This window comes from Anarhichas minor, unplaced genomic scaffold (genome assembly GCF_050575085.1).
Source record: "Anarhichas minor isolate MPS153535 unplaced genomic scaffold, ASM5057508v1 ptg000027l, whole genome shotgun sequence".
In the NCBI taxonomy this organism is placed as follows: domain Eukaryota; kingdom Metazoa; phylum Chordata; class Actinopteri; order Perciformes; family Anarhichadidae; genus Anarhichas; species Anarhichas minor.
The window spans coordinates 18,321,919-18,346,277 of record NW_027466473.1 but is presented as its reverse complement, the minus strand read 5'-3'; the positions used below and the strand labels follow the sequence as shown (position 1 = coordinate 18,346,277).

At 39.3% G+C, this 24,359-nt stretch overlaps 1 protein-coding gene across 1 annotated transcript in view; it reads left to right on the top strand.

Annotated features, from left to right (window-relative positions):
- ncam1a (neural cell adhesion molecule 1a) overlaps nt 1-24,359 on the top strand; it is a 71,308-nt gene that overhangs the window by 39,465 nt on the left and 7,484 nt on the right. Inside the window, exons 18-20 of the mRNA XM_076101487.1 lie at nt 5,541-5,665; nt 6,309-6,489; nt 23,186-23,393. Of these exons, the coding sequence (XP_075957602.1) occupies nt 5,541-5,665; nt 6,309-6,489; nt 23,186-23,393 (514 nt within the window). The remainder of the gene's footprint in view (nt 1-5,540; nt 5,666-6,308; nt 6,490-23,185; nt 23,394-24,359) is intronic.

Genomic DNA, 24,359 nt, shown 5'->3' with positions numbered 1-24,359 from the left:
GATAGGATCCATGCTAACACCTACTACGTCTTACATCTTCAAAATGAGCATTTTTAACATCCAATTGGTTAAGCACTGATTGGTTTAGAAATGGGCTATTATCAACAATATATTTAGTTGTTTCTTCTAAATGTATTGTTTCATTGGTAAGCCATTCTGACAGTCTTCCTTGATGCCTGATTAGACAAAACAAAGAGAGGTACCACCCTGCAGTAATGCTTTTTCCTCCACTTCCTACTACCTACCAAACCTGTTTCTGCCTCTCTTCCATCTACATATTGCAATTCTTATCAAAACCACTCAAGACGTTGACTTTCCTTGAGAGCTCGTCTATATTTCGTATCATTGTGTCCGTTCAGCTCAGACACAGTACCAGATCATCTATCCTTCATGACAGCGTGCTTCACACTAGTCTTGTGCATTTGACAGGCAGTAATGTGAGGTAGTTTCCTCTACTTGCTGCGTTGCTCAGTGTGCCCTGAACAACACAACCAGGAACTAAACTGCTGATATTCTGTCATTATTTTGTGCAAAGAGCCAGTAAAAGTATAAGTGATTGCACCTTCAAGCAACTAACCCATCAAACTACTTATTGCTTTAATTCCTGAAGCAACAGTATGTAAACATACATGATTTGTGTGTTTGGTACAAGGTTAATGGGGTAATTGTTGTACGTCTATTGTCGCTCCTTTTAAATGAGATCCTGTACTGTATGAGAATTGTATGTTCTTGCAGTGTTCCTAACCAAATCTCTCCCTTTGAACTCACTTTTAACAACATGTGGCTTTACTTTAGAGTCAGCTAGGATGTAGTTGTTCATAGTGTGTTTTCTGCAAGTGCATCACTCAAAGCAAATGTCACAAATGCTTTTAGACCTTATTTCTCCTGATGTTTCATGTGTTCATGCTGTTGTCTGCTGCTTTGTGAATCATATTCAGTTGCCAAGATTTGTATTCTCAAAGCTGCAGAGTTTCCTCTTTTGACCCTGAGTTCTAGTTTGTCCCTGGGAAACCAAACAAACCGCTGTGTTTTTCTTTTATACCTCTAATTTGTCTAAAATGGCACACTTGGTGTTAGAGCGCACCATAGTTCAAATTCAGATTGGAATTAATGTTGCTATCTAAAACATTAGAATGACAGAAAAATGTGTCCGAGGAAAAGCTGTTGATTATGTGAATGCATGAGGCAATTCTAGATGTCCAGTTTTGGTTGTATCTAAAATCTATATCTTAAAATCAAAATCAATTAATTTCTTTCTTCATTTATTTAGTATTCAACATGTTTCCAAAAACCAAAACTAAAAGTCTGGAATTACTTCATATATTCAGCAACATGTTTACTTTTGTACATGTATTCAAAAAATCTATTTATCGATTATTGTTTTTCTCTCGGTTGTTTGTGTTCCCTTTGTGCCATTTTGTCTTTAACATTATTGTTCATTTGTTTATTCTGTTGACATGTTTTCATCATTTCACAAATGTTGTCTGTGTTTTCCATGTGCCCCGCGCCTCTCCCCCCTCCCTCCTTCTCCTGTATTGTCCAATCAAACAATCATGTGCGTGCACATCATGTGACTTTGTCATGTGGCTCTTGCATGGTGCTGATGATGTCGTCTTCGCTGGCCAACAGAAGGTAATTTTTATTTTGTTTAGTTTGAGATCATAAGATGATTTCGTTAAATTAGATTCATAGGTGAAACCTTTTATTTGGCCATGTTTCATCCATCTTAAAGCCAATTCTGTAAATATGTAGTGAACATTTAGTAAATATGCACTATTTCATCATCTCACTCATCTTAGGACCTTTTCTTCCTTCCAGCCAACAATGATGTTTTTGCCAATTCTCCATTACAGTCATTAATTAACAATGCAAGACCATCTCCTCTTAGTGCCTTATGAAAAATTAATAGTATATTGGCAATATAATATGATAATGGGAGAAATACACACCAGGGCCACATTCTCTTCTCTGTGGTTAACTGAGCTAGCTTAATGCGATTGTTAACACTTTCACATGTGTTTGCCCTGATCCAGAAATGATAACCAGATCCAGATTGCATGTTAATACCCGGTGGAACTGAGGTCTCTGATTTGAGCTCTCCAGAGTTGTTCCGTTTCAACGTGACTCAATCAGCCACAGCGCTGTGCAAGTCATATGAGGATGGATTAAATGTTTCTCCTATTTTCCATTTATTCAATAATCAAAGTTATCAAAGAAAACTAAAAACCAAGATTATGAATGAAGAACTGGACTAGCTGGAAGATAATTAACAAGATCATTTAACAACATATTAGTCAGGATTAGTTATGGGACAAAGAATTAGGTACAATGGGGTTATTAGATACATTTTAATCCAAACACTTTTATTTTGTGAATCCCTGGTGTGTTTTTTCTTGTCGTTATTTTTTATATAAAAACTTGATTATAAATTGATTTAGCAATATGTTGGTTTTGATAGCCTTTGTTTGTTTTTTAATTTTAGCTGTAAATTTGCTTCTATGTCCTCTTAAAGTCATAGATTTCATTTTGACAATCAGCTTTTTTTGTTTCATCAAAATGTCTATTTTTGTTATTCACCAATGCATATTGAATGGCATTGAAACATCACAAGAGCACCCTCACAAAGCGCCCCTGACTGAAATCTGCATCGCATGCACTGTTAAACATAGTCCTCCTATCCTCAACTTTTCCTCAAATGATACAGTAGCTCACAGGGTTTCACTGATTGGACAGCGGCCCATTGCATTACTGCTGCATGCAAGTTTATTCACAGTTTCTTGTTGCGTCCTTCTTCTTCTTCTGCTGTTTCCCAAAGACAAAGTCAGTCCTGTCTGCATGTCGCTGTGTCTTTGGTGTCATGTCTTCTTCAACATATACATAAAACACTGAAAAAAGAAAAAAAAACATGAAACACAAATATGATGCTTTAACCACTTGTATACCAGCAATATGCATAATTCATCATATGGGTTTTATTTTAAAGTTCAAGCTGCACAGTGAAGCATTCAATTTATAATAGTGAGTATAGGCTGAGCATTACACGTCATATCAGATGGAACTATGAACCCACACAATTGAAAAATGAAGAATTGCTGTACCCATCAGCATGTTTTCAATAACTCCTGTTCAATTCTATCCACTTAACACCTCATTGTATACGCTGGGGGACGAGGGGTTATTCGGTCGGGGTACATGTGGAACCACACCTCCTACATGTGTGTCAGTGTGAGGTCATTGGGCAGCGCTCCACATGTTTCCCCTCCGTATGTGTAGCAGCACCCAAGATTTCCAGCTTGCATGGAGAAGCTTCTCATCCTAACCACTCTCTTTCTCTGTTTTAGCCTCAGAAAAAAAAAGACCTAACCAAGAGTGATGCTTATGAATAACAATGCTCAATGTACCAAATGTCTACCTGCCACCATGTAAATGCTGCTGTCACTAACTAACACTGTCTGATTCACTTCCAGCATCTGTCATGCTCACCCCAGTCTAGTGGAATGCTTGTTTTCAGCCAGTGCGCTCTGATGTTTACAAGAAAGAGTGCCTTCATGCATTATTCATTTAATTAACTACAACCACAAAGAGTTTGAAATATTGAATATTGGGTGTGGAAACATGATTACTGGCTCTTTTTTTTTCTGTGTCAATTTGAAATGTATGCCAATGTTATTTCAATCCTTACCTCCCTGACCTCCCAACTAAAGCATGCGTTCAAATCTTCATCGTTTCTTTGATTATATAAGATACAATGGGAGTTTTTTTTCTTTTTCTGCCACCTGCTTGTGTGTTAGCTCAGGGCAAAGGCTGTCACATCATCAAGTAGTCAGTTTAATAACATGATCCCAAGGCTAACTGTGTGTAGCCGGTGTACATAATTAATGAGTTTGGATTTGCTAGACTCCTCCCTTACAGTGGCATGAGAGTAAAGGCCATGCACAGAAAACACCTCAGCCTTCCCTAGCACAAGACTATGTATGTATTATCAAAAGTAATAGAGTAACCAAGGCCTACAGGCTCATTATCCAGTGACCCAGCAGTCATTACTCAGGAGAGCAGAGAAGGTAATGAGGAGCCTCAAGGAGAACAACAGCTCTTTGCCACAGCCCTCTGTCCCCAGCAAGTTCCCACATTACAAAACTGCACTGTCAATTAGGTTTCAAGGGAACATATTTTATCCCGGGTTTCATTTGTTTTTTTTGACGTCTCACAAATACGTTCTAATCTAAGTCCGCGGAAGTCCATGTGGAGAGGACGGGTCAAACACAGGACTATCACCAGTGGAGACCGGTGTTTGTGCCCTGTGTGTTACCAAAAGTGACGTACTTGTTTAACCACAAAACATGACCTTTTACGAAACCTAACCAATTAGTTCTGTTGCCTAAACCTAAACATAATTTAGAATGCAGTTTTGAAACCACAAGCGTTAAAACGGAAACAGAAATGTTGGTTTGAAACGTATATTTTGTTCAGAAATGTTGAGATTCGACGTATCCCTGGTTTGCAGAAACGTACAATGCTAATGTTTTATTCTGGCACTTGGGTTGCAGACTCTTCAAGCTGCCGTTAAAAGGATACTCAAAAGGATACTCAAAATATATCTTTGATAATCAAATACTCCCTCACTGTATGCTTGAAAAGTGAGTTCATGTTGGTCCCAACAAGTTCCAGTTATCAGTGCCTTCCAAAACTGTTCTAAATCAGCATTAAATGATCGTTTCCTGATCTGCCACTGCCATTGGTAAAGTTTGGTTTGGTTTCGGCACAAACACTTTTTGATCGAGTTAAGGACAGATTGTGGTCTGCGCTAAAATATGTACTTTAAGTTTAGGGAATGATTGTGGTTGTGGTGAAAATAAACCAAAAATGACATTTGGTAAGAAACAGGGAACAAACAGAAGACTCGAGACTCAAGTCCTTGTCAGGAAAACATAGTCATAGATCCTATGTGGGCGTTAGAATACCCAACTGATGAGAACATTGACACTAAAGTCATTCATATGTCCCTAGTAGAACATGGGCTGTGATGCTCCATGCTAACGTTTTAGCTGTTTGGAACTGCTGTGTAAACATAAAGCTAAAAGCTTCTAATTTTACATCTAGTGTTTGTTTGACAAAGATCATCATTGCATTTAATTTGACCACTCTCTTACATAAACTAGTCAGATGTAGCCGCAGTTCTGTTGAGATAATACCAATGGATAATGGATATGGTGAACATATGACAGCATGGAGCACTGGAGCCAATGATCTGCAGGGATTTGATTGGTTGTGTTGTGGTCGTTGATCCTCAATCACACTGTGATTACAACCACCACATCTGTAACTTCCTCTGGATGCAATGCTCGTTGAAGCATTTTAAAACAGTATAGGTTGAACTGGTGATCAATTTAAGTTTTTAGTTTAGCTGACCTTGAAGACACTTGCCCATTTGAACATAGCAGGACGGTTTGGAAGCACAGTAGCGAACTACAAAGAATGGTGTGCATGCAACAGCCATATATATGTATACTAATCATGGTTCATTGGTTTGTCCTGTGTAGGGGAACCCAGTGCCCCCATACTAGAAGTCAAGGTCCAAGAAAGGGGTAATACTCTTAAGGTCAACTGGATCAAGCAGGACGATGGCGGTTCCCCCATTAAACACTACCTGGTCAGATACAAGGCTGTGAGTATCCTGAGCAAGGAGGTATATTGGTACCACTTTGCTGCTTAAATTGTTTTTCCCAATTCTTTCAATGGTTTCATGAAAATTGGTAGTGAACAGTGTTTGGAAATGTTTCCCGAAACAGGAATAAACTTCTAGCCTCTGCCAAAAATAACACCCGACAACAACTCTCAGACACATTAAAGCACCCTTTCATCAGAATGTTGAAGCGGTCCTTCAATGCCTGGAGACCTTCATTCCCTCCTAAATCATCTTCTCAGGAAGGAGTTGGCGTCTCTGGGTTGTGTGTTGCCCCCAAGACGCTTCACTAATTCAGATTTTAGCACGTTAAACTGAACCATCTCTAGCCAGAAGCACATTTTTACTCTTATTGAAACTATATGATTGTTGTCAAGTTCGATATTGTGAATTGCATTATTTTCCTTTTCACATGACTTTTTTTGTGTGGAACTGAAAACTGTGCTGTAAACTCTTGTGTAGTTTGTGGGCTTATTGAAGAACAATGCGCATTGGCCAAATAGAGAATGGGATAATTCCCAAATAATCTGAAATGAGCCTTTTCCTCTGTGTCTGTATAGAATGACCACACTCCCAGTTGGTTACCCAGCTTTGACTTTTGTCTCCTCTGCATTCCTTTCCTCAGAAGCACGTATCCGACTGGAAACCAGAGATCCGCATTCCCCACAACAGTGAGTATGTGATGCTGAGCGGCCTGGACTGGAATACAGAGTATGAGGTTCACGTGGTGGCAGAGAATCAGCAGGGCAAGTCGGAGCCTGGCGTCATCTCCTTCAGAACAGCTACAGACCCCACTACCATCCCAGGTACTGTTCCCATCATCTCACCCGAAGCATCCACACACAGCAGCCACAGTGCACCAAGGCTCCCACCGTGACCAGAGAGGCTATATTGGATCCTTGACTATTTACCAGGTCTTTATCCAAAGCTTGCTGGCTAGCTTGCTGGCTAGCTTGCTGGTAAGGGTCTGACATGACTCATCTGTCTCCGTCTGTTGCATGGAGGATGCATTGTTTACTTTACTGTGCAGTTTGAAACAAAGTAGAAGTCGAGGATTATATTATTTGCTAAAAGCAATACAAAGTTACATGTAATATGTCAGCCTATACAGTAGGTTTGAAAAGACAAAGTCCCACAAAAATCTGTGAAATGAGCACAAACTCTGAAATGCATACAGGGTGTTGCAGTCGTGATTAATGAGAAGAATATATTCCTCCAACTTGAAAGGATTTTCATTCCAGCAATATGACTTTATGATCAAATGAAAGGTTTTACTGATGGTTAAAATTACAACAGTAAACCCTTGTTTGAGATTAATGTTAGATTAAGTCCAGGTAACTAAACTAAACATTGGGAATGGCTGAGTTTCAATGCAGACTAATTATGATAGCTACATCATGGCCAATGAGCAGAGTGGGGCATTATTTCAACACAATACGCTGGCCTGAGAGTTGTTGCTTATTGGACTGTAGAATTCTTATTTCTATTTCCGTGCAATAAAGCAGACAGCAATTTGGCATTCTTCTATAATAGTTTAACAATTACAGAGTTTCTCTGTAGTATTTTGTAGAGGTGTAAAATGCTGTTTGTGAACTAAATGACAGAACAATGGAAAAGACAATGAAATCAGAATCAAATTTATGGGCCAAGTACGTTTAAGCATGCAAGGAATTTGACTCTGGTTTTCAGTTCTCCTTAAAGACGAGTGAATGTAGAGAAAGATGCACACAGACAACAAAGCTATGTACCTGTGTGTTGTCATCGAGTAGTACGATGTGTGTGCCTCAAAAGTTGCTGAAAAATCGAACTTTCTTGTAAGTAAAAAATACGTGAGTCATGACTTGAAGCTGGGTCATCCAAAGTTTATATTCCTTTTACCATCGGCCTGTACTCTCTTTCTTTAAACTGTAAATGCCAAGCCTCTTGTTTCCAGCTATGTCTCCTCCACCTAATCCTTTCCTCTTGGAGAAGTACATTTCTAAGTGTTTTCATGCACGGAGCACCCGATTAGCATTTTAAAATATTGTGCTCACTTTCAGAGACAAGTCTGCAGAAGAGTAACTATTGAATCCATATGAAGAGCAGATGCATATATTCGCTATATATATATATTCTCCTCCTTGATGCTTTGTTGCTACAGATAAAGCTCAGCATCATGGTGCTCTGCTCTCCTGGTCTTCAGTAGCTCCTGTAAAGTAGCCGTTACAGCTCAAGTTCAGTGAGCAATGAAGTCGGACCAGATATCAGTCAGACCCAGAGCATTTTGTCCAGTTAATACCAAATACTTCTCTACCCATGTGGTCACGGTCAGCCTTTGTTCTGTTGTTGTTGTGTGTAAGGTGCACATTTTAACTTGGGCTGCCTCCCCATTGCACTATACCTGTGCTATAAAACAACTCATCTGTTTGTCTTCTACTGAAAAAAAGAACCCTGTCAGGTTTTCTTTCTCTGTCTCCCTGTCCTGTCTTTCTGACATCCTCCCCCTTCAGTTTGAGGGTTTTTCTTGCCTATTTTTTTACTCAACCACACAAAAGAGATTTTGATTCCCCAAATTATTCTTCCCTTTCAACTGTCAAGTGAGCATCCAGGGATCTAAAAAAAAAAAATACACCAACATTACAAACTAGATTTCAAGCAAACTAATTGGTGTCCCGCATGTCAGATTTATGAGAGATGAGAAACATTTATGAAAAAGTACAATTAATAATTATTGATTACCATTGTGAATGTATTATGTTTACCATTGTGAATGCATTATGTTTACCATTGTGAATGCCCTCGTGCTCAGTAATGCCCCATAATAGATACAATATATTATTGTTAGTTTAGTGCACCGACTTAAAGACCATGATGGAACCTTGACTTGAATATGTTAGAAAAGACAAAAAAAAAAACACATTTAAAAATGTCTCATAAATGGTAATACCTATAAATATCTATGTGTCCAACACATGGGTGTCTTTGTAAAGTATGATTACAGTAACTGAACCCTTTAGGGTCAACATGTGCCAGTCAAACTATTCCCCCCCCCCCCCCCCCCACCCAGGAATTTCAGCCAGCAGACCGCTGGTCGTGTCCCCTCTGAAACTAAAAGTCATCGTTGACTTAGTTTGTCACGTCAGTCGTCAGTCATTTGAGTTGTCAGTATCGACATTCAAGTGAGTCACTAGTCAGGTGAGTCGTAAGTCAGTCCGGTTAACTTCAAACGCAGTCTTTTCCTGACCCTAAGTAGTTTTCTTGCCTGAACCTAAATTGCTGTGAAAATGGAAGATCATTTTTAAAAGACACTATGCGCGTAACAAAGAATATATTGACAGCCATCCCTGGCACGTCCAGAACTGACGCTAGAGGGCTACTTAGAGCGTCATAGTTTCAATTGCGAGGCCACTGACCAAGCCTCTGTATTTGACGAGTCAAGAGTCAGAATGTATTGGTAAAACTTACAATAGCATGTCAATATTCTAATGATGGCCCCAAATCCTAAAACGAATCCACAGCTGAAAACTGTCCTCAACACGTATCTCTTCATTTTGCCCACCTCATCATTTTTCCACATTCTCTCTTCTTTTTATTCAGTCCATAAGACTCCATCTTTCTCTTCCACTGCCAAGTATAGTGGGTTTCACAGTTCATGGGTTCAGGACTGACCTGAATATACAGTGTGTGGCCTAGTTAAGTGGGGATGCAGCCCTAACAGTCTTTTGCATGGTGCCACTTCCAACTGGATTAATCTCGACTGTTCTTTACTGGAGACCCTTAAAGGCAACGGCTGCCAGTGCATGGCACAAAAAGAAACCAGATATTTTCTTTTTCATGCGCTTGCTGGGCAACAGCCATATAGCAGTGGGAGGTTTGGATCATTATAATACTACCACAACAGAGGTTCACATGGGCTTCATCCAAGTCAGTCCCCCTTTAATTCCCGTAATTACTTTCATTTCATGTTTATTTTGTTGTTGTTTTGAGATGTCTAGTATTTCTTACAAGTTGCTGCTGTTTTTCCTTCACTTCAAGACGAGTGGGGAAATAGCTGAGGTTTATTTTTAGCTACAACATCTGCATTTAATTTCAGCAGCTTTCACAGCTGTTCCTTGTAATGTTGGCTTGAAATTTAAAAAAAATAGATATACTGGCTCTGTGCGCTAAATTGGCACTGTGACGCAAATTGCGAATGCCGGGTTGATCCAAGGTTGAGTTTCAATCTGTTTTCATTTTTTCAAACACATACTCAAAAAAGCAGCCACAAACACAAACTGCCACAAACACATATTGACCAAAGTGAACGCACAGCTCGGTGTTAATTTGATTCTTCTTTAGACAAAATGATCTGTTGCGTAAGAAAACATTTTCATAATTTGGCCTGTGTGATTTGTGTTCTCTGCAGATACAGCTGAGCAGCATTTTCATGCCACAGAGTCATAGAAGGCAAAATGCTGCCCAGCTGTGGAGAGATAAAACATCATCATAATTCCTGTGCCAAAAAAAGTGTCGAAACAAACAGTAAATTTGCTAGTATGGACACAGAAGGGAAAGGTGTGTTTACAACTGATCCATCCAAATCTCCCCAGCTAAGGCTGACATTGGAGTGAAACTACAAATCACGGCGATTCGCTTTTGCAGTTTTGATAACATGAGATCACCCTTCCATCCATGTCATAGACTTGACCTTCATAACCAGCTTTTGTTTTGGATGTGTGGTTTTGCATGGGCCATTCTCCCTGCCATGGCCAGTGGTGTAATGGTAACTGAAGAAGTGGCCCTATACTGTGAACTCTGCCACGCCAGCCATCTGTCTTGTGATGTACTCTACTACAGTAGACCTCTTAGTGTTTGCACCGCTGAAGAATCTCGAAAACAAAAAAGGTGTCAAAATAACGTTTTCCCATTTATCAAACTCAAGAGCTGCCACATTTGTGTAACAAAACTCTTTTTTTAGTTTTGACCTGATCTCTGCTCTTTTGTTCCACCTGTAATATGTCTGTCCTTTACGAGACGACTTGCCTCTCCAATATTGTCTGTTTAAATGCACAAAATACTCCAAATATTCCACAATTTTCCAAATATGGCAATATTTCAAATTTGATACGGGTCATGTAAACAGCATATTCTGTTTGGATATTCCGAATGTAGCATTTTCCCATTAAGACATGTGGGATATGTTGATATTATTCGTGTTGTAGGAGCGTTCTGTGGACATGTATACACACAATTTGGAATATATGTCTAAATTGTTTTTTTTTACAAGAGCTTATGCCGGCCTCCTATGCATTGAAAACAAACCAACTAGCCTTCAGTTTGCAGAGATGGATCCCCCAAAAGAAAAGTCAAAATTTCTGGTTTGAAGGAGAAACACAGCTACTTTTACACCAGCCTGTTCTCCCAGAAATACGTGATATGACTTTCTTATTGCGCATTACATGGTGGTGGCACTTAATGAGTTGAAATCACGTATCGGCTTCTTGGAAACAATGCCAATGGAAAGTAAATAACGATCCCTTGTCGGGGTGGACACACAAATTAAATGCATCCACGGGACTATGCATGCATGCACGGCTGCATGTTAATGTGAATATTGGTGAAATACTCATTTTTATTTGGCAAGTAAACAGCTTAGTAAGAATATTGTCTTTTTCTGAATAAAGGCAAAAAAACGGAATATGTTGTGCATGTAAACATAAGCATCGTTTCCTTGAGCATTCACCACTAATTGCAACAGCAAATGTGTTTTCAAGGAAACATAATGCTGCCCAGACTTCATCAGCATCAAGAGAAAACGTTTCGAATGAATGTATCTGCAATGTGGCAAAATGTAAATCAGAATATAAAATGCAGCTAATGTATGAACATAGTGCCGTTATTTTGTCAGTCGTAGGTGTGCGTCCCCTGCTTCAGTTTTAGAAAACAATTGATCTGAGTAAAATCCATATCTCATAATTACTATATTTCTTCTCAATATAACGCTGCTGCTTTTGCACAGTGAGTTCAGCCCAGCATCACTGCACAGGCTGCTGATTGGATATTGAACCTATAATTTTTTTGTCATTCAATACACCAACCTTTGGCTCATGCTTCCAAAGACACACACTCACAAAAAAAACCTAGAGGCCGTACTGTGTCGATAATTTCTTCATTAATGACCCGAGGGGTGAATCAATGAGGTTTTTGGATTAGTGGCGAATAAACATACAATTGCATTTACTTTACATTACACCACTGGCCATTACAAATGACAGATAACAGCCTGGCGTGTGGATGTGTTACTCACATTCAGGTTGTCATCTATCGTATCCTAAACTCTGCCGCTGATCTGCACCACGATTGATGAAAAAAACTATTTTTGTTGAGACTGAACCTTAAAGCAGAGAAGTTGGACTGTACTGTCTTTGAAACATCTTCCTTTCTGTTGTCATTCCCCATGACCTCCATCTGTGTGGCCTTCCACCCATGCATGCCATGAACCATGTGTCATTTGCCTTGCTACTAACATGCTATGGCTTCTTTTTACTTTGATCCTCTAACTTAGACTTCGTTTTTTTAAAATCCTAAATTCAGTTGTACTTCTGTATTTCTGACCTTATTTTTCTATCTCTCTCCCTCTTTCTCTCCTGCTTCCCTTTTTTCTCCGTGTCCTCTTCCTGTCTTCATGTGTGATCTTCTTGGACACCTATGGACCATGACATTGCCATACACACAAATTTTTCTCTCTGTTTGTGCTTTTATTATTCTTTTTTTTTCCTGTCACTTGTGCTATGATTATCACTCAAAAAAAACCCTCTGTTGTGGACATTGAAATACTATATTTGTCATCTGTGGTTGGTCAATAACCTCAGCTACCCTTGGTTGCCGATGTGTTACCTACAGTCTGGCAGCTCTTCTGCTGTCCATGCTGACTGTGCTCTGGCTCTCGTAAACTGATTTTGTTCAAGGAGACAGAGGATAGTCTAAGCCTTTGAAATCTTGGGGCCCACAATCCTTTGCTTTCTATGCCTTTTTTGACCCTTGTGCAGTCACACGCAAGATGAAAAAAAAAAAAAAAAATGAAGAGTCAAGACATTGGTTTCATGACGTTATTACAGGGTGCTCAGTACTTGCATCATTCTCAAATTTTGGGGATTTAGATTCTGTTGATATTTTGTTTTCATCTGTTTTCATGTTGTATATGAATAGATTTGGAAAGGAGAAGTTTTGTCAATGCTACAAGTCGGACTTGGGTGCTCAGTTGGGATACTGTGTAGACAAAGTGTTGCCGCTTTGTTTTAGATACGACTAGTAACACATTCATAATGCCTTAATGTGATCTTGAGAGGGGTGATGAATAGAATAATTACCTTACACTGTTTGATTATGTGTCTACAATGTGCTAACCACAAATGGCAATTGTAAAGACTTTTATTTTGGAATTTATTGCCTATCAAACAGACACATCATTCCACCGTTACGTCAAAAATGACATAAAAGCATGAACACTGCATGAAAGCTGACACAAGGCATGATCCAGTATTCATTGATGTGCTATGCAGCTGCTTTGGAGCTCCCCAGTCAAGCATTATGAATGTGTTAACCAGGTGAAGAGTACACATGCTGTGCCTAATTTCAGTTTTTTTTTGGATACAACCTTGAAATGTCCTGCTGTACAAAATGAGGAAAGACTTAAAAAAAAAGTGGGGGGGGAACAAATATTGGTTATGGGCAGAGTATTCATTTTTTTTTCAGTTTATTAATTTTGGACATTATATTATGCTCACTTTCAAATACAGTATTATGTAATCGCCTTGTTAGGAGAGGACAGAAGGTTGTGCAGAAAAACGAATCATGTTTCGTGACAAAGTGTACATACTCTTTTCAAACTGACCCTCCAGAAATACAAGAAATACGCTGGGGTTTTTTTGTTTGTTTTTTTGACGGTTCTTGTTCTCTTTTTACCTGAAAGCAGAGAAATGTCTAAAACGTGCAACAGCTGTTAAACACTAAAAATTTCATTTTCAATAATGTGAAATGATTCTATTCTCTGAGACATTTTTGTAAGTACATATCAGTGTATTTCCATGTAACCATTGTAGGGTTGAAATAAATTGTGTTTCTTTTTTCTTTCATGAAAGTAATGGCTTTCTGAAGCTTTAGTGACTGAACATACTAAGATGTGTGACGCAGTGCTGTCTTGTACTGACTGTTCAAGGCCTCGACTGTGAAGCTGATTTAAGGAACTTTTTTCATCTGGAGCTTTAACAAAATGACTGTATTCTGCATTCAGTGTTGCATCACACCATTCACGACTGTTACACCCAGATGTTGAAAGATTAGAAGCCTGGCTATAGCCTAGAAGAAGAAGATACAGTATGCATTTTGAACAAAAGAATGAACAAATGGTAAATACCGTATAGAGGCTTTGAAAGTATACATAAATATATTATGTATATTACTAGCCAAACATTGGAACAAATCAGATGTGCAGCGGCATCATGAGAGCGATGGCTTGCTGAGCAGATTTTGGTTATAGTTAGCTAACATGATGTAAGCAGGAATTTAACGTATCCAGTCCCACAAAATGTTGTTTGTAACTGTTGGTTGACAAAAACCAAAGGTGACTGTATGTATGAAACAGGAAGCTCATAGCAGTCCCGTGCTTTCTCGACCCCTACAGTACATCTACCCTAATCACCCCTTATTATTGTGTGGCTCAGTGGCTCGCTCGTTCCACCTTCGCTGCTGACGAGACCGGAGTTTTATTAATTCCAGCCCAGTCGGCAGGAAAAAATGTTGCATTGTACGTTTCGGCAAACAACGGATACCATAAATATTGTTGTCATTCAGAGCAAGTGACGTTGTACAACAAGAGCTGCACAGACCTAGTGACGTAGCATATTAAGCGACTTAAGTTGCGTGGTATGTTAATGACTTTAACAAGCTATAAAGTCCACTAAGGGTGGGTGGAAGTGGTGGAGGTGGATTGGTCAGGAAACACAGGACTTTGACTCCAGAAGACTGCTGTCCCGTGTGGAAATAAAAGTCAACGTTGACTTTGCGCTAGTTACTTAACGTTATGCTCGTTGGGTAACGTTGCGAATGAAAGCTTGCTAAGGACAGTTGTTATTCATTGATGTAAGTTACGTTTTTACGGCACAATAAGTTATTATTTGAACATAAAACATTATCTTTTCTCCTACGTTAACCAAGTAGTTTTGTCGCCGAAACCTAGCTAATGGTTTCACGACGTTAACCAGGTGGCATTGTGCATTTTTGCTAGCGAGAAACAAGGCTGATATGAAAATCTATGAAGCATGCTTTTGGGTTGTAAAATTGTAACATTCAACATATCCATGGTTTGCAGATACGTACAATGCCAAAGTTATTTTTTTCCCAGAGACTGCTTTGCATAATTTACATGGCCACTGTTAGACTTTCCTTTGCCTGTCAAAGATTGACCTGTGTCATTTTTTTTAATCAAACGATTGACTTGTTTTTCTTGCGGCAACATTCTTGTTATTGAGGTAATCAAGCAATACATTTTAAAAAGCTCTTCTTTAACAATGTTAATCAAGAGCTACAAATCTCAAAAATGACCATCAGAGTTTAGGGGACTCAAAGCCATCTATACAGTTTCCATTTGTTCAAACCTTTGTTCCACACTCTGCTCTAGAAGTCATGAAATTCCTGCAGAGTCAAGACGATGCAATGCATACATGAAGAGACCAGAATCACCTACAGCCACGATCAACAACACTTCGATGTGAGAGAATTAATAAAGCATTGATACATTTTCAGTAATCAGACACATGTGAATGGTGATTGTTTTGTCTGTCTCGCGTAATAAGAACAACAGAGTCCAGTGACCAGTGAGAACAACTTTTACTTCTAAGGCTAAAGTTGACCACAGATGAAAATTTAAATGGTAGAGTGCAGATGGGTTGGTTTCCCATGATCATGAGAGGAGTCATATTAAAAATAAAAGTAAACTCTTGAAGTATCTATTACTTTTTAAAAGAGATAAAACAGACTCTGGAAATAGAAAATCATTCACTATTTTATAAAAATAATATTTTTGATGGCATACGAAAAGCACAGTCCCACAAGGCTCCATTTGAAGCAGCCTGCAGCAAAGAGCACTTAAACTCCAAATAAGCAAATGTCAAAGGTTTTTGATTTGTAACCTTTGAAGGGGGCTTTCAGGAGGATATAAGGTGAACGTAGCTTGAGAGGCTCTCTGCCTGCTTAGGATGAAGGAACACCATAAAACTTGCTTCACCTTTGTACGCCTGAAGGTAAAATAACATTGATATGTGGTAAAGCCTGGATTCCCCAAACAGCAATAAGCACACAGGTGAAGAATTATATTGGCAAAGAGACAAATATACCTTTTATATATATATATATAGTTTAGCCTTTTGGTATTTTCCTTTGGGTGGTTGTCATCTCTGAAAAATCCACCTCCGGCCTTCTTTCTATCGGCTGCGATCTAAAATGAGACTTGTATTCCTTCGATTTATTATCCCAGGCACTGCTGTTTAATCTCAACTAAATTCTGTCACAAGGATAATAAGAGTTTACGACACCCTTGAGGTGTTCTTTGTCACTTGTTAGTCCCTCCTGTTGTTCATCAGGGCCTACTGAGTAATGATAGTGCTGATCAGTGCTGAGTGATTTTCATTTCTGCTAATCAGGATCTCCATCTAAGTCTGTGCATCAGACTTACTTGCATTGCATATCAACAGAATATTTCTCCTCCCTCCCTGAAGCAAATGGTGCAGTCGCCCACTGCATACAGACTACAGCGACTTCAAGAGAAGAGACGTCCCTCTCTTTGCATAGCCTGAACCATTCCCTCAGTTTGTTAGCTTGATGTGCTTAATGAGGTGCTTCCACCATTGTTTCTCGTGTCTTTTATCCTCTTGTCATTTTCCTCAACTTCACATCAAGAAAGACTACATGTTGTTGTTTTTTGGGGATTCAGATGGACATTTCATATTCTTATTCTGACTGAAGCATTTCGTATACAGCAAAAACATAAAACAGCATACGGTAATCATCTCTTTAACAATATTGTCACTCTGTATTAAAATGGATATATTATGGAGTCCCAAAGCTTCCTCCCTTCATCCTCTACTGCAGAGAAATTAATTGTTTTTTTTCCAATCCAATATACACATCAGTTTGAAACCTTCATTTTAAATGCCATGAATCCCATCCAGCCAGGCACACTGCCTCCTGCATATGAGGGAAGAGAGATCTTAATCAGTCAGGGAGGGAGTCAGTTGTCAGCATCACTCTGCTTCCTTGTGCCCAAGACGAAAAACAGAACCTGAGGCTCGTGTTATTGGAGGAGCTGTGGCACACTGTGGCACTGCTCCGACGGAGGATACAAACATGGGAGTCATTGTAGAAACTCGAGCAAAATAAGGTCAATGCAATACACATCTATAGTTTGTATTTGCCTGATCTAATGTCTAAACTTTATCAAAGCTGCACAAAAAATATAAGTATTTTTCATTGAGTGAAATAGTCAAATTCAAGTCATGATTTTTGTCAACACCAGGTTGAGCTGAAACTATTCACTAGTTAAATATGCCTTCCCTACTTACGAGGCTTCATCTGGGACTCCTGGCGAGTCCCAGATATTTACATCAGTCCGGGTTGCTCACACCATGAGAGCCTTTAAGATCATCTGGCAGTCATGTGACCGTCTTCAAGGCTTTAGAGTATGTAACAATTCTGAAAGACACATTTATTCCTCGCAGATTTTCAGTATGTAGTGTTTTCAAACAGGAAAAGTGATAAAATGAAGTACACTCAAAGAAGTTACTATGCATACTAAAACATGCATGATTTCATGAGTGTGCTGTTGATGCACACTCCTGTATTTTCCATAATGCAATGCAGAAAAGAAATAGAGAGGCTACGATTAAAACAGTATGCCGGTGGGGATGAGGCAGCTCAAGAGTGATTCACAGTGTAATTATTTCTGTCAGCGCAAGTATCCCACCATTTCATGTTTTCAAAACTACAATGATTTCTAGTATAATAACCTCAAAGACATAATGATGTGACTACATGGCCTGTTTTACACCTCGGTCAAACCATCTTCTCCTCTCTGTCTACTCTACGAGCACATTGCTCCTCAAATTGGTGTTTCGTCTTCTGCAATGTTGTTCCTCTACAACATAATGTGCTATGCGTTTGGGAGTTTTTTGTCTCTGCCACTTCAGTGCACAGAGAATTGATCTATTGATGTTTCAGTATGTGGTCCATCTAGTGAAATGAGTTTTGCCTCACTGCTGCCATTTAAACAAAATGACATTCCCATACAACTAAATCACACTCTCAATTCAAGGGAAACATGTTTTTTTTCTCAGGTCAAGGTCCAAGTTTTAAAACACGAATAAATGTTGTAAATAGAAATATGACACAACTTAAAATAGAATCGTTATTTAGGCAACAATATACATTGTTGGGTTTGGTAAAAAAAAACATCGTCAATTTGATTTAAAGTGACTATGAAACTGAAACACAAAAACTAAAAAAGTACTTGGTTCAGATGTGACATGAACAGCAGTATCCTGGGTGGAAGTACTGTGTTTTTAGACCAATCCACTACTCGGATATCATCCCTATATGGACTTCTGTGAACTCATTTAAAGCGTGAACAATGTTGTGACTCGACAAAAGCAAACGAAATCCACGGCAACAAAAACTTTTCTTAAAACATAATTAACGATGCAGTTTTGTTGTATGAGACTGTCATGTTTAGGAGGGAGGGCTGCTTTAACTGTACTTCCACCATCTGATGAATACTATCATTTAGATTTGACCTTGTTGTTTTTAGCTGGAGCAATCTATCATCCATAAATATCCTGGAAGTTATTTTAGAACCGTTTCCCCTAAATTCAGCCTAACATATTCAGTGTCTTTAGTAACAGATGGATTTTAAGATAATTCAATTACAAAGCATGTTTTACAACATGACTTTTTAAAGAGAGAGCCACCACACAGTTAGGCCGGAGTTTGAGAAATGAAATATAAAAGTCCTCATGCATACAGTACTCAGCTTTCCAATCAGTACCTACTATTTAAATGCATCTACTGCTGCTATAATGATGTGTAAATTGACTGCCAATATAAAGGTTGTTCATCAGTGTACTGGCACAAGAGTCTGACAGATTGTCTATGCTGGACAGTGACCAGTTATTGATTTGTCAGGAATGTGTGGTTTTCAGTGAAATTGAGGCTCATCACATGCAGTCCGTTATCAGCAGTCTTCTGGGGAACCGGCTCAGTACTGTACCTGACAGGCCTGTAAAGAGAAATGTTTCTGTAGTCCATGCTGACACGAAGATTTGTGCTTTTCTCCCTCAGCGAGAACACTCGTGACAGAACCCCCCCCCCCTCGACACTGAATACATGCCACATGATTTATTGTGCCTGTTAAAATGCAAATGAAGCAATTGGCAGAGGAAAAACAAGTGTTGTCTGCAACACTGTCGCCACCTATAAGCACACAGAGCTGTGGCCCGCTCCTGCTATTTTGATCACAGCCTTCAGAGAAAATGAAGGACCGCATACAGTGTAGCGAAGGATAGGGAGATGCTGTATTTAAATGAAATGTCTGGATCGACCATGGCTGTGTGCTTTCTGTCACACAGGTGCAGTAAACATAATGTGTTTGAGAAGCGTGAAAATAATTTTAATTTGACATGTTGCAAAGCCTGTGCCACGATGGCTGTGCACAAGGTTTCAAGAAGTTCATGAGTGCAAATTATGCGTCTTAAAGACCTCTATTTTGGAATCAGTATTTTAAAGCTGAATATGGGTCACAGGACTGTCCCACTTCAAAGGCCCAGAGAATTGTGGTCATCATTTGCCTTGATTTGTGTCAGTGAGTATAATGGTGTGTTCAGGCAACTCGTAAAGTCTGGAAATGTGAGATGTCAATGGTAAATGTGTCAAATAAACTGGATCAATGAAAAAGAAATTGTGTAAGTAAATAATGGAAGGCATGGTTAAAATTAGTGGCCTGGACATGTTCATCACTGCATACACTGAATAAAACATCAGCAAACTATCATGAGAGAATTCATGTGATGAAGAGCCATGTCAAGTCAAAATGTGAACTCATAATGGTTCAGTCAAGTGTTAACAGTCAAGTGTGGTTTTAAATGATGGAAGGGTTTAGCTGGTCGCCCCAAATCCCATTTGATTGGATAATGTGTGCGTTTGTTCCCAAGTGCATGATGAGTCTTTGACAATGCTTCAATATTTTACAGGCAGAGAGATGAGATACGAAGAGATAGCGGAACCATTAATGCGGGGATTAGAAGATTAATTTCACTGGGTCTTTAATCATCCTACAGTTGGTTATTCTTGTAATTTTAACATAAACAAGCAACAGTGTAACAACCCACTTGCTGCATTATGATCTGGTCCGGGGAGGCAGTGCAGAAACTGGTATATTTTTCTCTTCTAAGATGAGTTTGTCTTCATATGATGAATCAGCCTCTAGACACCCTGGCACATGAATTCCGACCAAAACATAATTCCTGATGTTCATGTTGGATGGTTTGGACCAAATTCTGTTGTAGCTGCAGTAAATATGTTGATGTGAGGGTACATTGTCTACATTTGGCCTAGTGTCTGTGATAACTGGGCAGAGAATGGGCTGAGAATTTCAGGGTACGCTTATAGTTTGTTAACAATGGCTTTTTAAAATTATTCTGACAAAGCTGTGACGAGCACTGCAGAGATGGTGTATTTGTGTAGGCCAACCTCAGAAGTTACTAGTTCCCTCTACAAAAAGCCAATGGGATTTATCCATTGGATTCTGGATTATTGCAGAAAATAAGCTCTGTGGCAAACACAAGTTTTATGACACGTACACGTTTTGTTCAGCACGTTAATCTTCACGAATGAACACAATGATTTTTGAATAGTGAACAGAAGTAAGAAGCTAACGTTAAGCTACAAATTAGCAACACCACGGTCACTTGAGCGTGAGTTGTTAGGCGGACTAGTGGGAGTGTTGATGTTTTGTAGTCTCACAATATTCCCGAGTGGGATTTTTACTGACTTAATCTATGACGTAGAACAACACTTTCAAATTGCTTAAGCTTTTGTTATCCACAGACCTCATTTCAGGCATCTAACCAAAAACCCACACCAAAAAATGCTAACTTATTTCTGGGTTTTAGGACTCTATATGCTGCGTTCATACTGTTCATACTGTAGGTCCAGTGATACAGACCTGCAAAACATATATTGCATTGAGTCTATTTCCTGCTCCTCATCCCCATCTTCAAGGACGAGGGTATTATCAGTTTACATAGATTCAGAGATGTTCCTCAACCTGCAGCACTGACATTCTCCTCAGACAGATTGATGAGCCCTTGATCCTTTACAGACACTGGCAAGTGATTGCCACAATCTTTACTGCCTCAAGCAGAGCTTCCCTAACCAATATAAGAGAGACATTCATTTCACTAAAAAAGCCTTAATCTCTCCTTGGGTTCTGAAAAGTCTGTGTGAAGGGGCATTTTAAAGCCGGCTCTGCATGCGGTTCTACCTTCATGTCCTTTAGTTGGACAACATCAAGGTGGCCACTATGAAAAACATACCACCCACCACTACTCAAAGGCTGAAAAGGCACCCAGCAGCACAATGTGGGTAAGTTGAAAAGATTCAACTTCATGCAAATCTCCTTTGAAGCACAGGAGCAACAAGCTGGAGACATCCAATCGCACTCATGTTGATTCCCTCAGGAAACAGAAATAGATGTTTTATATTTCGCTCAAAAATACTTCCCAATTCTCTTTGCGATACAATTTAAATGGGCCCCCGGAATAAGAATAACAAAAAAGATGTGTTGAAAACCATTCACGTCCATAATGCACTGTGAGTCAGTGAGTAAGTGTTGTACCACAAATGTTTTTTTCCTGTTTGAAGTATTGTGGTAAGTAGCTTGTGTTTTATCCCCTTGAAGTGAAAATCTGGCTGCATGTTGTGTGTTTTTAGACAGTTCAATCTCTTGTCAGGATTTTTCTAAAAGTGAATAGAGAACTAGAAAATAACTGTCGGCAAAACTTGACAGAGGCCAAAGTTTTCCTCAAAGAAATCTTGAGCTTTTCCTGCTAAAATGGACTTGCTGGTTGCATGCAAAGATGGAAATTTGGCTTCCGTTTAATAGCCCAGGTTTGTTCATCAAATGCCAAAAACGAATGATGAGAGCTATTCGAAAGCCGTTGTTGAAATGCAAAGCCGCAAAGCCTGAGCCAGCCTTGGACCTCCAAATCCTGCTTATTCCATCCCATCTATAAACTGCACGTACATTTGTTTGTATGGAATAATCTGACAGAGAAAATAACCTTTACCCTCAAAGTGGAATCATAAATGTGTTGACAGCTTGCGTATGTTGAGATAAACAGCTGCTCAGATAACCCTTTCTAACCTTTACATTCCCTGAGAAAGTTTTGAAGCAGCTGTTAAAACAATTCAGTGTGGTTACTCTCTTTGTAGGGTGTGTAAGAGTGGGAAGGGGAGGGCTGGCCTATGACTCACCCCCTACGTTATCTTTAAAGAATTTTTTTCTGTGATATATTCTTAGCAAATGGGGGCGACTAGCTCACTGGGCTAAGAGGGTTGTCTGGTAACTGGAGGGTTGACACTGACCCCCTAGCAGCTCCCCGGGCGCCTGTCATGGGCAGCCCACTGCTCCCTGATACAGGGATGGGTCAAATTCAGAGACAAATTTCCCCCTTAACGGGATAAATATAGTATAATAAAAAAAAAAATAGATTGTAACTTTTTAGACCTCTCGACATTGAAGCAGGGTTTAATGATTGTTTTCAATACACTTCATAATTAATAGCCAAAAATAAGGTGTCTTTGAAAAGCCTCTGACAAAATGTGCACAAACTGTCACAACAACTACTCGATGGATTGCCATGAAATGTGGTCCAGATATTAATGTTTTTCACATCAGCAATATTAACGGTCAAGACATGAATGCCTCAAAACATATGACAAGTAAACATGGAAGCGCTGTGACGCACAAAACGATCAGCGATCAAAGTACAGTGTAATATAATATTTGTTTGTATATAGTATACAAACCAACTAAATGTATTCCCTGGAAGTTCTGTGATTGTGTGTGAAATTGAACATCTCAAGTGTGTCGGCCATGATGATTTTCAAAAGTAAATATCAAGTAGCTATAATGAAAGCAGGGACGGTTTCAATATCGTTTCAATGTATTCATTTCCTGATCGCTCTCGTGTGATTTGTCTCCAACTTCCCGCTGAAAGAACGACACACTTGAGGTTGTGACAACTGAAACCTGAAGCGGTTTATTAAAGGTTTGACTGCATTCCTCATCATCTCTCTCCCTCTCTCTTTCTAACTTTCTTTCTATCCCCTCTCCCTCATGTTAAACCCTCTCCTCTCCCCTAACTCCTCTTCTCCTCCTCTTTTTCCTGCCTTTTTTTGCTTGTGTATTCCCCTCTCCCTGTCCTCGTCCTTCAGATGCCGTGGACGGTGGCTCAGGCCTGGGCACCGGAGCTATCGTGGGCATCCTCATTGTTGTCTTTTTCCTGCTGTTGGTGGGCGTGGACGTCACCTGCTACTTCCTCAACAAGTGTGGACTCCTCATGTGCATTGCTGTGAACTTCTGCGGGAAGGCCGGACCCGGTGCTAAGAGCAAGGACATGGAGGAGGGCCAGGCAGCATTCACGTAAGCAAACAACATCTTGCGACAGATTATTTTCTATTGTCTTATTTAAAGCTACACTAATCAGTGTTTTATGTATACAATGGATGCATGTGACTGTTTAATGTGAAAGGATTTGTCTTATAGTGACAACCCCCAACTTACCAGACTCTCCCCTCACCTCTGTGGATCTTGTTAGCGTCTTTCAGCTCATTATTTTGGCAGCTTTTTTCAAAGAAGCTCCAACATAAACACAAAGTTAGCAACTTGGTGGAGACCAAAGCAGAGCTAAAAAGGGACTTAAAAAAAATGTAATGGCCGATTCCTAAAGTGTCTTTCAATAAAAACAAAAACGCTGAACTATGCATAACTTTAAGCTTTAATATAATTTAAATATGTTAGTTATATAATTCACAGAATGTACAGAATATAAATAGGTGTTGCTTGAAGCTGTAACCTCTTTGTTCACCAGTGCTTGTTGTCTGTTTAGCTCACCTACTACATCCCGTCTTTCAAAGATTGTTATTATTTCTATAATCATTTTATGATTATATTAATAGTGCAGGGATGCTTTGATCAGGTGTGGGGGATGCATTCCAATTGAAATTACAACTTCAAAAGTGTTAAAATGAACAGATTGAAATTGTCATAATGTTGAATTAGTCCTAAAAAAAAGAATGCCAGCAAGCTTAAAAATAAAACATTCAGAACTGTGTTTAACAGACACCTTTGTAAACATCTAATCATGTCAAAATGAATTAATTCCATGTTGGCCTTTGTTTAATCAAAATTCAGTTAAATATGTTGACTGTGTCTCACTGTACCAGCTGTGAACTTCAACAACAAATAGATATTTCAACAAAACGGCTCACATTAAATATGTACAGAACTGATATTTGGCACTTTAGATCTTAACATGTCACTCCCAGCTGGAAAACACTTTAAAGCTCGGCACAATCAGAGAGCAGCAGCGACGATAACAGACAGGCC